The following is a 15059-nucleotide window of genomic DNA, read 5'->3' on the forward strand; positions in this document are numbered from 1 at the left end:
AATATGTAACTATTGAAAAAAAACAACGCGATCTAATGATATTACTTAACTGACTATTTTCTAGTAGTTTATTTAAATATTATTAACGATAGGAGTTTTTGTCTTACAAAAAACGTAAGTATAAAAAAATTCACAATTCTTTAATTTTTAGTAGTTAATTAATTAATATAAGAGAGAATTAATTAAAATAAAAAAATATAAAAATTGTGGATTTCAAAACTAAAAAGATTGTGTTTTCTTCTTTTCATTATCTATTTTATAATACTCATTAGCTGAATAAAAATGGATAGCAAAAAAAAAAAAAATGAAGAGCAACAGGAAAATTGTTGGATTATTGTAAAAGTGTTGTCGAGTGTTTTTTTGGTTAAGACAAACAAAGGTTTTGTTTTATGGTTAGTAATAATTTGTAAAAATTGTTTGTTTAACTAATAATTTAGCCAAAAAGTGCATCGTTAAAAGTAAGGAACAAAAAAAGAAGACTTTTGCAATTTTGTGTATTTGTGGGATAGAAACGTTTGATAGAAATGAAGGAGTATCACAGTCACAGCTGATGTTCGGATGTCACAGCTAACGCCAGGCACTCACTTGGTCCTTATATGAGATCTGCGCGGTATATATCATCGCCCCTTGTAAATTACATTTTTTTTTAAACAATGATTAAAAATTTTGACTAGAAAGACACAACTTTCCGTTATATTTGGAAAAGATAGGGTTTACTTTCCGAACAAATTATGGTAAAAATAATTAAAAATTAAATCTCGTAATAAAACATAATTACGACGTTTTATATTCCGAATATGGAAATTAGCGTGATTTGTTGTTTCCTAATGGCAAATATAATGAGGTAGCCTTACTTAACAAAGCGATGCGAGACGGACAATGTACTTCCCTTTAAAAAAAATTAAGTCCGTGAACTGTATTGGGAACAACTTCATTTACGTGGTTTTCATTTTCTTATATGGTTGCATTACAATATTGTTATTATTTGATTGCGCGGCAGCAGCTAATGTCGCAGCAGCAGGTGTTGGTGTTGCCGGTGCACTATTTGCCAATGAATATGGCGGAAGCTGCGATGCGAGTATACTTTGATTAATTAAGGTTTGCTGTATAGCCGCAGCTTGAGCCGCGCTAGCTTGTGCAGCAACAGCCTGTGAATACGGGTTACCAGCCATTGGTATATGTTGCCGTAAAAACGAATATGGATTTACCATATTCATTGTAGGAGGAGGCCTTGAATATTGTAATAGGCCTTGTTGTGTGCCGGTAACAGTACATGGGAATGGCGAACCAGCTAAACCAATACTGGGTTGGAAACTCGCTGCATGAACTAATTGTGGCATAGTTGTGTATGGCATATGATGATGATGTGTGTAACGTGGAACTTGTGGTGGGGGTGGTAATGAGGCTGCGGCCATGGTTTGTTTATTTAAAGCAACTCCTGTATAGTTTAAAGCGGCTAAGGGATTCATAACTAATTGGTTATTATTAACTTGTGCCAATTTTTTAGCATAATTTTGTTGTGCGACTTCTTTAGCGATAGCAGCAGCGTCAGCCATTATAGGCGGCGGTGGCATAGTTGGCGGAGGAGCTTGTGGTACAGAAACCGTTGGTGTTTGTTGTATATTATTTACAATTTCACCATCATTATCATCTTTCTGCGTTTTGTTATTGTTATGGTTTGTTACGACTGCCGAAGCAGAAATCGAGTTATTTGCGCCTAGTAACGTGTTATTGTGCTGTTGTGTGACGCGTGTGATATGGGCTAACGGAGCATTTTGTTGGGATTGATTGTTATGTTGTTCAGAATTTGCATGGGATGGGATTACATTAGGTTGTGAATTGGATACAGCCACACTAGTTATTGGGGCTGTTGTTGAGGAACTAGCGGGTGTTTGTTGTTGTTGCTGATGTTGCGTGGATGAAGGGGGCGGGGTGGTGTACTCACATGACACGGGCACGAAGGGCTGCTGTAGTTGCATCAATTGTTGATAGGTGGTAGCGCTTGGTTGATATACAGGCATGCCTGATTTATCTGCTGCAGGTCGTTTATAGGGAACCATACCCGGGAAGGCCTATAACAAAGTCAAAAAAAATTATTTTACTATCAATATAAAAAACTAAAAATGGGTTTGATTTTTGTTGTTGTTTTGTATAAGAAGACTTTTAGAGTTCACTTACAAAGTTCTCATAGTAGAACGATCCAACTGACTTCATATCCATCTGAAATAAAAATAAAAAATTCCCGATTAGATTATATGATCCGCTCATTCGCTCTTTTAAATTTAAAAGCATTAAACATGTCTCCGGTTAAGAGTGGTGATGTTTTTTTTTATTTAATTTTTTTAAATTTAAATGTTAAAACTAATATAAACATTTTAATAATAAAATCCTGCCTGTCCCAAAAAATAAAATAATATTTGAAATAAAAACTTATACATTAAGTATTCTTATTTAACGGCAGCAAGAAATCTGTATGCAAAAGCAAATAATTTTTAAAAAGGAGAATTCAACATTGGAAAATAAAATAAAAATATTTAAAATAGCAATAAAAAAAAAAAGAATATCTAAAAATTACAACCATCACCAAAAAGATTATACTTTGGGAGACACATTGTAAGGCTGCATCGTTCTACCAGACGAGTAAAATTTTAATGTAATTTTTGCTATATTTTCGAAAATAATATTTTTGCCAATTAAACTCTCATGCGTATTTACGAAGCAAATTTTTTTAAATTGTTTTTATTTGAAATAATATTTTTGAATAATTTGTCGAATAAATTTTTTGGCTACCTATAAAAAGGTACAAAAAATAATTATTCAATGTATGAATATGCTTTTTGATACGTTATTTCAAGTGCAAAATATGCGACTGAAGATCATAATATCAGTAAACCTATTTTGAGAGAGCGTACGTCCTTATATCAATAACTTTATTATTAGGTTGCATTTTTGACAGTCTATTATGTTTGGTAATTTTTAATTCCATTCGCTATTTTTTCCAACTTTTATAAACTATTTATTGTCATTGTGTAATCCAAATTATACGCAAACTCCGTCAATAAATAAAAATTTAACTACAATACGATTTCATCCTCTTAGTCAAAATGCTGAAACACATCTACGTAGAATCCGAGGTTTAGCACATATTCATACATTTTGAGGACCACACAATAAATATGGCAAAAAATAAATAGCTTAAATATATTTAAAAAACATTGTAGGCTATAAAAAATATTATTAGATGTTGCGAGTGGTTTTTGTATAAAAATAAAGAGAAAAATGAAAATAAAATAGCCAATAAAACAGAAAAATAAAAATACTTTTATTGCACATGCGCTGCGCACTCGCGTTCTTAATCTAGTTACAAAAGCCATACAAATAGTCCATACATTAAAATTATTTTTGCTTCTTTTTTGAACAATTCTTAATGTATGTATAATTTGTGAATTAAAAATAATTAGCTTAATTTTGATAGCAAATAGTAGAAAAGCACTCACAACATGCTAAGAAATATCTTTCTCGTTTGGTATTTGTTTTGCAGTTTGATATAGCAAACCTCACAATTACACATAATTGGCTAATAAAATTGAGTAGCCGATTTACTTTGTTCTATAAAGAAAAAATAATATGTAAGCGTTTTTAAAAACACAAGCAACGATGAAATAAATGAATTAAAAGCGTAGAAAGGCCTTGAAAAAGCATAATAAAGATGGATTTCTTTTGGATGCTTACACAGTGCTTTAACAGCTTTCAAGCTCAAGGATGTGATTTAAAAAAATGTAATTATCTGATGAGAAATGAGACTTCGTTGAAACAAATTCTTAAGCTCAAAGCTTGTGAAAGCGCCCAAATACGAATGCATCATTTAAGAATAGATGTATAATTTTATAGAGTGCTTCGCAAATTAAAATTAAAAAAATAATTCTGGTACTCTCCTCACAGCTTACAAAAAGGAATTTTCCAAAATTTTGTACTAGAAAAATTATTATTGTTGACGAGGGTGGCTATATCAATTGCAATGTAAAAATTATCAAAAATTACGTGAAGTGTTTAAGTTATTTCATAACCTATAAGATAGAAGCACTGTTTCTCATTTTAGGTGATGTAATAACTTCATTTCGTTTAGGATCAAAAAAATTCAACGAAAAATAACATCAATTTTTTTCCAATCCGTTGAATTTTTTTTGGGGTTAGGAATATTTGGATAAGCAAAAGATTTAATATGATAAAAAGGAAAAGTAAATTGTGGTTAAATAGAGATAGAAAAAGATAGAGTATATATAATTGTATATAATTAAAAATAGGGCATGCAAAAGCAGCTGCATTGAGGTACCAGTAATAATTCTGTATCTGCAGTGCTAGGATCTCGGGCCCGCTTCTTGCCGAGCTCCAAGGGGGCAGTGGGGGGTGGTGCGTGACCCAGAGGGGCCCCTCCTGCGGCAGCTTGCAGGGGTGACACTGCGGCGGGCTATTAGTACGTAGCGGGCAGACAAGAAGCCAAGCAGCGCGCGATCCCACAATAAAAAAAACAAAATCACCACTAAATTAATTAATGAAATATATAAGATTTTTTAAATAATTTATTTTAATATAATTTAAATATTTTATGCATAAAAAATATTTTAGATAAACAGTAAATGAAAAGTTTTACAGGGTACAAAAATAAATAAAAATATCTAAATAGCGAAATATCAGCAAAATTAATCAACAAAATTATAAATTCTGAAGATTTGAAAATGTAAAGGTTTGCTTCCAGAAAGCTGTTTTATCTTTTTATTGAAGAACAAAGGTTCATCGAGGTATATTTTACGGGAAATGAGTAAAGTAAAACTTACGTTACTAAAATATGGTAATTATAATGTTTGTTCCTGCGTACAATGAGATTAAAAAGTTATAATTTTTAGATATATTAACATTAAATTCTTTGTCATATTTTCATTTCTTTTTATTAATTTTAGCAAATATTCTAAAATCAATTACTCATTGTTTGATCAAAGTGATTTGAAACTGCGATAACGAATAAATTTTCCATGAGAAAAAGGGTTTTATAGTAAGAGGAATATATTCTCGGTTAATAATAGTAAAACGGGAAGATTTATCATAAGCACAATTAAAGAAAAAAAATTAACAATCTGAACAGAATTTTTGCATGTCTAATATATATTTGCGATATAACACTGCACTTCTCGGTTTCATATAATTAAGTGAACCGTTGCTATATATTTTTAAAGAAAATTCGATAACCAAAACACGTGATTTGGATTTGATTTTTTTTAGCAATAAGAAATTGAGTCGAAAAAGATCTTTTTTGCTTTTAACAATGTTTCGATTACAAATACGAGATGATGTTAAAACAGACATTCTAAATGCACACCTTTACATTTTTTTAATATGCACATTAAAACTTAATAATTTCTCTGTGCGAATGGGGCAAAATGACAATAATAATAATAATATATCTAGATTTAAAAAAATATTTAGAAAAAGCTGCAAAATAAATAATCTAGAATGAAGAGAAAAACCACAGTATTTGAATAATAATTATTATATATCATAACATTTACATGAAATAGCCATTATTAAAACTAAATTATTAGGTATATAATTTGTATTTTAAATTCTAGAAAAATTATATGGTGATATAATTTTAATAGAAATAAAAAATAAAAACTGCAGCAACAAACACGGCAAGTTTAAGTATATTTAACTCTGGGATGAGGCTATAAGTGAACCATAGCAGCAAAAGAGAATTTTTGTGCTGACAATATAAAAAAAAAAGATTGTTCACTCCGCGATATCATGCAAATTACGTTCTTAAGAAAATAAAATAAACTAAATAAAATGTATTTTTTCCTGAAATACAATACTAAATAATTATTACACTAAAAATTGAATTATAAAAATGACATTTTAGTTTAAAATATAGTCAAGTAAAATTGTCGCCAGTAGGCTATGTCCTTACTTCTGTAAAAACTATTAAAAATGAAAATTTTCTTACATCATTTTCATGACCTCAGCACTATGAAAATTATTCAAAAAGTTTATTTGATAGTTTACGAAATTGGTGGTTTAAGCTGTTAAAAGTTTGAAATATTTAAAAATTAGGAACCCTGTTTTTCGCCGATCTCTAAAACTTATGGATTTTTATCAATGGAGATTATTATGCAAGTATCCACTTTGAGGCTAGGCTCATCTGTAGCTCAAAAAGAGGAAACAGCAAAACTCTAGATATCTAGTTGGCTAATTTTAGTTAGTTGAAAAATTTTTACATTTTCATATATCATTTACTTTTTATTTCATTATTATCACGAAAATTACCTAACGTATTAATTATTCTTTGAAAAAAATCTCAATTCAAAAAAAATTGCAATTGTGCTGTTTATGGGTAAACCCAGTGTGCTATACTTTCTTTTCTGTAACTATAAACTGAACTTGTCTGGTATCTCGAAAACTATTGATCTAAATGAATTTTTTTTTTGTATAAAATAATTTGTGGAAATAGGCCGCAAAATATTCACAGTTCTTAATCTTTTATGGTTTTTTGCTAATGACGATTCGTACTTTTGATTATATTTTCATAGTGTGGAAGTGAAGACAAATGTATTGAAAAATTTCCAGTTGAATTATTTCAGAGCTAAGTGTACTCTTTACTGGACTCAACAGTAGTGTACCTAATTACTTTAGTATTGTCTGTGTTATAATATTATAATAAAAAATAGAAAAATATTCTTCTGAAATAGTAAAAGTTTTATTAAAGCTTTCTAATGAATAATTAAGAAAAAATATGACACAAATACAACAATGAAAGCCAAATATATAGAAAACTTAAAAAAATTAGAACAACTTTTAAAAATAAAATTCATATTATTTTATTTACAAAATTAATTGAATCGTGTTTTTATTATTTATAAATATGCATAGTCAATTTTAAACAGTTTTTGACTTAAGAGAATGGACTGTTTATACTCAAATGGACAACACCTTTGGGCAAATAATGAACTCTTTAATCGAACAAAATGGCAGCAAATCTACAATCCATTCTAATAAAGTCAATGCACATGATATTTATCATACACAAAGTGGAGAGATGGGTGATTTCATTTTTTTATAAAACTTTGCAAACTTGTAAATTCATAGACGTTTCATTAATTTATGTAAATACGATTAAATTATTTCCATGAGAGAAAAATATATTTTTATAAATTAAAAAACATATAGTAGAATGGTCCATCCTAGCTTGTATTTAATAAAAACTTGTAAAAGATTGCCAACAAGCCCTCTCCAAAATTTCTTTTTCATTTACCTTATTTTTTCTGCCATAAAAATCCCTCAATTTTTGTAATTTTGTCAAGTGTATGTGTGGATGTATGTGTGTATGTATGTGTTTGACAGTGTACTTTTAAAATTTTATTTAATTTTTATTTGAATTAAACAAATTTATTGTGTCATAAGATTTGCGTGGATAACAAAGATATTTATAGAGCTATATAAAAGCGCAGAAAAGCCAATTATAAATATACAAAACTATAAACTAGAGGGTTTTAATAAGGGATAATTTTTATTCCAAAAACAATTTTGAAATGAATTTATTTAATACATTTTCAAAAAATGTACAAGGAGTACTCTAATTTATCAATCAAAATTTTATAATCAGTTGAAATTTTGAACAAAAAACTAAGATTAAGAATTAAATTACACAAATAACAGCGTAAATTTTTGGAATCATGTGATACAAGTTGTGTTGTGATTCAATACAACATTTTGTAGACGTAGTTCTTAAGTGGCTCAACATAATTGGGCAAGGGCGTTATTGTAAGACCCGTGCTTATTTTTAGGTAAGGGGTTCGACATATTTTTAATTTCGTCGTGACTAAATTATGAATATTAGATTTTTTTGTTATTCTAGTAGGACGATAATTTTGTTCTGAAATTCAAACGAAACGGCGTGTCTGCCATGCAATATTCTGAAAATTACCATTTTCAAGGTGTCGGGCAACGAGAATTTGTTTTATTTCGATAAAAAAAATATGTTTTGAAAGTGAATTTCATTAATTTTAAACGAATGGCGAAGATAAAAATTTGTGGGAATCAGTAGCGCTTTTACTTAGTGTTGTTGAAATACCTAAGGACTACGTCCACATAATTTTTGAGTTGTTGCAAATAATTCCAAAAACATTACGCTGGAAGTAGCTCTGAAAGATTTTAAGTTATTAAGTATTGTCCAAAAATACACTGTTGTAATTAGGTTAAATGACTTAATAGCCCACATATACAGCTGTTTTTTTTTTTTTAAGTTGACATATGCTTGAAACTCGAAAAATATATTCTATCGCTAAAAAAGCTTTGAGCAAAAAATTTTGGGTGTACAGTAGCATATCTTATGTTGACATTAAACTTGACCTATGATTTCAGGATCAATGAAAAGTTCACTCTATTCCATAACTGGTAATAGATGAACGCTTTAAATTAGAATTTGTTGTTTATTTAAAAGGTAACATTCTATGATCAAAATATTTTTCCGAAAACTCTTTGAAAAAATTTTTCCAATAAGGATTGATAACAAAAAGGTAGATTTTTGTTATCAATTTCTATTTCAACTATTCAGTTTACAAATAATATTTGCGTTTTTATAAGGAACTTTCTAATTTAAAGTGTTCGTCTAAAGTTTGTCAGTTATGAATCAGAGTAAGTGTTTAATGGAGGCCGAAAACTTAGATCGAATTCAATACTCGTATAATACGTGTGCATTTGAAACAAACATTTTTCTTTTCAAGCATTTTCCTCGATTTCACTTATTTTTTGAGTTTTACGTATATGTCAACTTAAAGAAGGACACCCGGTATAAATGAAAAATCTATACTATACATTTTTATTATAGTATGAAAGAATTCATTTTTAATTTTTAAGAGATTATCACTGAGATACTGATTTGTCATTCAATTTCGTTTTTAAAGCGCAAAAATGTATTTAAAACATTGCAGGAAAATTAGAAAAGTATGGAAAAATTACAATTAAAAGTGTAGGTATATCCTCGTAAATAGTAGGGCTATTGTTTCAAAATAGATTAACCCATTTTTGTTTCAAAATTTCAACAAACTGGGATATAAGGTAAAATTGTTAGTAAATCTACATTTTTTCAAAAACACAAAATGTCGGACCTATTTGAGTAACAAACAAAGACAAATAAGGTTATTTTGAGCAATTATTGTAAATTTCTACAATTTTGTCAAAAACTATGATAGGATAAAAGCATAAGAAAAATGACTATATGTATATATATAAAAAAAAAAAACTTTTTCCTTTAAAAAGGGAATAAAGTAGAAAAATTTGAAAAAAGGAGTGCTATTTGCGAATTTAGCTAAAATACAAAAGGTGGTCCTTTTTATTGTAAAAGGTACAAAATAGGTTAATGGTGATAAAAAAGGGGCTTGTCAGCGGGGTTAAGACAACAAATGCTACTTACAAATACCAAAAAATAGGATAACAAAATAATATAGTTGCCATACTAATATTAGCCCCAAAAAAATATTTCGCTACAGTATTAGTATGATAACTAGATTTTAAGAGGGTGGTTTCTAGGATGGTACATTCTATAGCAAATTGGGGGAAAATTAAAGATAGATTAGATTAAGAGTATTAAGACTACAATAACTACAAGTAGAAGAAACTTAAAATCTACCAAATAAAACCAAAAACAGTATAAAAAAACAAAATGGAAAATATCTTGACCAATATATTATTACTGTTATTTGTAATTTAAACTAAGGTTATTGGTCAAGAAAAAAACCATGCAAAAATAAATCCAAAAACCTAGTAAAAATTTGTAATTATTGTAAATAGATGAAATTTCAAATTTTTACCATTATAAACTGCCTCTTTTCAATAGAAATAGTGGCCTAATCTATTAAATAAACATAAACAGAAAAGACGGAACACAAAAAAACAATTAGAAAGTTAGAAATTAGTTAAAAAATAGAAGAAAATAGTGAAAGAAGAAGGCACAAGACTGCGTAGCATACCGCGCTAGCCCGAGACTGTGCGGCCTTGATATGGGCTTGGAGGTGCAGAGGAGGATGGAAATAGCGGCAAGGGTCGCGGTTGCAGCGCCCCTTGACTGCGTCCATGCAGACCGTGACAGTGCCGTCCTCGTTGGCCGTCACAGTGTCTGCGGGATGCGCAAAGCGGCACTCAGACTCTGCGCGCTTACACGCCCCGCGCTGGTACTCACGGCACACCTACAGCAAAGAGACCCAACAACCAAGCCACTAGTGAGTTTAACCAGTTTTTTCAACATCACTCAAAATATAAACACACTACTAATTGCTGCTTTAGCATTTCACTAGCGCTCTAAACCCAAAAATTATTTTTCCCACCGAAATGAAATAATTACAATGCATAAATTTGATAAAAAACAGATAGAAAACTTCTAGGTAAAGAGCGAAGATTTTGCTATGCTATTTTTATGTTTGGCTAGAGAGCAGCGCGCACGCGCACTATAGCTACTGGGGCTGCAAGGGAAATCCTAGAAATAGCATTTTTTTTAAAACAATATTCAATCTAAATAAAAATATACTTCTTCAAAAATCAAAAATGAATTTTTTCATCAATAAAATATTATTTTAATCACAATCAAACAAAAAAAGCTTTAAACAAGCTTATTTTTAAAGCTTCATTTTAATGAGATTGAATATTGCATCAGTTTTTTATACCAATATTGAAATGAGATAGTATTTTATGGTTTGAATATTATGTTTTAAAAACATATTTTTTATACAAAATTTGTGTAGAATGTAAAAGGTATATTAGTCCAAGTGGCGATTGCAAAAAATCATCGAAATCTGAAAAGATAAACTGTCAGAAAAGTCAACACTCATTTAGTTTTATTCATCAAGACAATTATGTTAAAAATTAATCGACCAACAGGAAACATGTTACTTCAGTTTGAATTCAATCAATTGACTTTCATAGTTAAATTGATGAATAGTTAAAAAATTGAAGATTTGCTTAAGAGGTGCGGATAGGGGTTGAAATTCTAAGTTGAAAAGTGCTTTGGCGTTTTTCGATCTGATGTACTATAATAAGATAGGGTCTTTGTCGTTTTAAAAATTGAAATTTTGTCGATTTATGTTGGTTTTCTTTCGAAAAATTTTAAATTAAAAATAATATGTTTGTAAATATTAAAAGGTCAAGTAGAAAATTTCAGTAAATTTTATTTACTAAAACTCTGCTTTTTAAAATATTTCAGTTTTTACTTCTATTTTATCAGGAACAAAAAGTCAATGGACCTTTTTTAAGAATTTCAGCCTCTATTTAGCTTTTAACAAGTTTTAAAAATGATTCAACGAAATTAAATAATAAATCCTGTTTTATTAGGAAAACTCTGTTGCTTTCTCTTGCTGAAGCTGGGATTCCTAAGAAATGGATGGCGCTATCTGGCTGTGACTATACAAACTATGTGCCCTTTACATATTAGAAGATCGCTATATGAAGTAACCGGTCTCTTAAGAAACCCAGCTTTAGGTACGAATTAAACAAGTAAAATTTTACAAGAAACTGATCACTTATTCTTTCAGAATATGAATAATGCGATCATAAATATTATCTTTTCTGAAATTCTTTTCGGAATTATTTTTTGTAATCGCCTCTTACACTATTTTAAAATATAGAAAATGCGAAAAGTATTTTATATTTAAAATATCTGTCAAAATCGGGTGTGCTTTTATACGTAAAATGTATCCTTTTATATATAGATAACATGATATGAAAAAAAGACTATGAAAGATAATTTGAAAATATCATAGAAAGAGATAGGGCGATAAACTTTAATTACAATTGTTTTCATAATAATAATAATTACAGTATATAAATTTGAATGACTAACATTGAAGGACAAAGAAAATTTATGTACAGAGTGTACTTACATTTTACTAGTACCTGGATGACCGAGCTTTACTCGTTATTTATTTTAAATAAAACCTAGCTAGATCAATTTTATTTTCCAATATAACCCCTGCATATAAAACGTGTGTTACTTTACAACGCCATCTACCGAATCTAGCTTTAGTGTTTCAGTGTCGGTAAAGAGTCACATTTTATTGTTCGTTTAAATATAAAAGATATAATGGATAATTCATAAAGAAAAAGTGTCTGTTAGAGAGTTAGAGAGGTATTATTACGTGACCAAAAGTGTCATTAGGCGATGTCAATAAACTTGAAATCTTCGAAAAAGATAATTTTTATAGCCATCATTGAATGCTTTACGATATAGGACAATGATATCATACTATTTTTGGCACGAAAAAGGCATTGGTATAATTTTACAGATGAATATAATTCGAATAAGATGGGCCTACACAAGTTCCTTTTCCCTTCAGCCATAGTGCGTATTAATTGATACACTAGAAAGATGGTCATTAAGTTTTGTTTTATATGGGCAATAAAAACAAAATATCGTTTTTATTGGGCTAATAGAGTTTCGAAGCCTATTTCAATAATGCACACAAAATTTTCAAATAAATGAAAAACTATGCATAATCGTTGCTAGAATTACACAATATGAGTATGGAGTAAAACTGAGATTAAATAATATTGTGCAGAAGGAATATTAGGTAGGTCAAAAAGTTCCGAGACTGCCACTAGAGAGCGGATCTAATAGCATATTCATTTTCGTACCTTGATGATATTTTGACCAGTAGTTTTTGAGTAAATGAGGTATTAGTGACTACTTGTTCTGGCTTCCCCATGCACGTTAATTTGAGAAAACTAACTTGCAAAGTGGGATATAAATCTATCCTTATCTATCTGTTTATGTTTCGAGATGCTGGAATATAAAAGTAGCTCCCGGAATTACTTTAACTTCGAGGGCTTGAATTTCTGCTGATTGGAATTACGCGATTGAATCTTTGTATCTTTTGGATGGCTGTTCCTTCAAAAATTGTATGAATATAATACTCCAATTGAGTCCATAATCTATGAGTCAGTCTCGAAACTTTTCGTATTGAATGCACTTTTAGACGTATAAAAGGTCAATTACTACAGGATAAATATTTATTTGCACACCTTGTAATGATAATATTATTAATAGAACTAAAATTGTTTGTGAGTAGATAATGAAAATTGTGAGGGTGGGTTTTTCATAATATTTTAAATGCTTAGCTTGCATTTGCAAAAATATAATAATAATATTATTAATACAACACACAAGGCTAATAATAACAAATAATTTTGAATAAAATAAAATGGAAATAAAATATATTGTGGCATTTAGACAGAGAGAGATAGAGATACAGAGAGGAGAAATAATGTAATTATTATCATTATTATACAATGTTTTTGTTCTATTAATATAAAAAGGATGAAATAATTTTTGTGAAATGGAGAGATAATTTCCATAGATAAATAAATTATATAAGAGGAATAAAAAAACACTGTAATTATTAAAATATTGTGTTTGTTTTTAAACAAGGATATTTACATTATTCAAAAAAATATACTCAGAACTTCCTTAGATAGTGAAAAATTTCAGTTTTCCAGATTTATAATCATAATTTGTGTAGAACTATTGTACAAACAAATACCTTTCATTAATACGACAAGAGATGAAAAGCCATATTAATCTTCCTACTGTTAGCCTACTTGTACAAGGATAGATAATATTTGTATCCGGACTCGAAAAAGATTTTGAAATACCTATTCTCAAATTTGTACGATTGACGTAAAAGGGTGAAGATCGATTTGCACAAGAAGTTACAGAACCTTTCTGACTATCTGTCTAGATTCAATGCGTTGATAAAATATAACTGTCAACTGGATATCACATGTGGATTTTCTTAACATATACAATATATGTATAAAGATTTTAATTGTATCCGTTTTGATCAATAAAACTTTCTAACTTCCTGACTAGGTACAACAATGAATTAACGATCAATAAATTGGTAGAAAACATCATTTTTTGCTAGAATATTAATTAAAATTTTAATGATTCCAATTTTGGTACCTACATAGAGTTGGAGCAAGGGCCCGGAAACAGAGGCTGGATCTAGAAACGCAAACCCTGTAGGAGCACATGTTAAGCACTAGGAGAATATTTCACTGGATGTCTATGCTCCTACGTCCCATGAAGTTGATTCTTCTATTTTTACTCGATAAGGATTGCTTTCTTGATCCACTTTGGAAAATTTCAAGGTATTTATGTAATTACTTTGAGCACAGAACATCTGTCAAAGATCTGAGAAATGAATTTAAAAAAAAAAATTTGTTGAGGGTTGTCATTATAAAAGATTTACGATTTTTGATTGAATAGGAAACACAAGTTTCAAATTTTTATAAAAAATAAGTAGGAATTATGAATTCAGAGATTTTTTAACAATAATTTCATAAAACAGAAAATTGAAAGACTACGGAGTTCATGCTTAATATTTACCGGTGAAATGATCCACCTAGAACCACGTTCAAAAAAATGCTCCTATAAGTTAAAGTAAGTTTAAGCACAATTTCGTTAGATTTGCGCGATACAAGTGAGTACGTTTGAGAATTGAATATCGCACCCCTTACCCATGCCGAAGCGGATTACATAAATGCCAGACAGAAATAAATCACGTAGGGCTGCGGAGATCAATAATTTTTTTTAACTTTCAGTGCCGCTGCTTTTGTACGGCACTAGGTTTACCGTCATTTTTTTATAAGGTTCTAGCAGACGGAACAAAGCCGTTCAAAAACCGCCATATCGCACAAAACTGACGCCAAGGTGCTTAAGTTTGGCCGATAAACAAGGAGTGGGGGATGCGCAAAGTACAAAATTTCGAATTTTTTCAAAATATAAAATATTTTTGTATTTTTTGATCAGTTTTAAGCAAAAAAATACTCCTGTAATTTTTTTCTCTGGGTGCCTAGTTTTCGAAATAATTCTTCAAAAATTAAAAATGCAATATTCGAATTTAAGAAAACTATATTATTTTTATAATCTTTGAGGTAATTCGCGCAGCTTCTGCACTACGAATTTTTTTTACATATCGAAGCATCCTTTTTCAACATGATTTCTGGTGTATCATTTCATC

At 29.5% G+C, this 15059-nt stretch overlaps 1 protein-coding gene across 5 annotated transcripts in view; it reads right to left on the minus strand.

The window, feature by feature from the left end:
* Nucleotides 1–284: 284 nt before the first annotated feature.
* LOC123290726 (muscleblind-like protein 1) overlaps nt 285–15059 on the minus strand; it is a 616529-nt gene continuing 601754 nt past the window's right edge. The window contains exons 5-8 of one of the 5 annotated variants that reach the window (XM_044871013.1): nt 10020–10235; nt 4334–4468; nt 2179–2220; nt 285–2072 (exon numbers count right to left, since the gene is read on the minus strand). In XM_044871013.1, the coding sequence (XP_044726948.1) occupies nt 936–2072; nt 2179–2220; nt 4334–4468; nt 10020–10235 (1530 nt within the window). In that variant the 3' untranslated portion in view covers nt 285–935. The remainder of the gene's footprint in view (nt 2073–2178; nt 2221–4333; nt 4469–10019; nt 10236–15059) is intronic. The other 4 variants (XM_044871014.1, XM_044871015.1, XM_044871016.1 and 1 more) reach the window with 4 other exon arrangements.

Source organism: Chrysoperla carnea, chromosome 1 (genome assembly GCF_905475395.1).
Source record: "Chrysoperla carnea chromosome 1, inChrCarn1.1, whole genome shotgun sequence".
NCBI classification, from domain to species: domain Eukaryota; kingdom Metazoa; phylum Arthropoda; class Insecta; order Neuroptera; family Chrysopidae; genus Chrysoperla; species Chrysoperla carnea.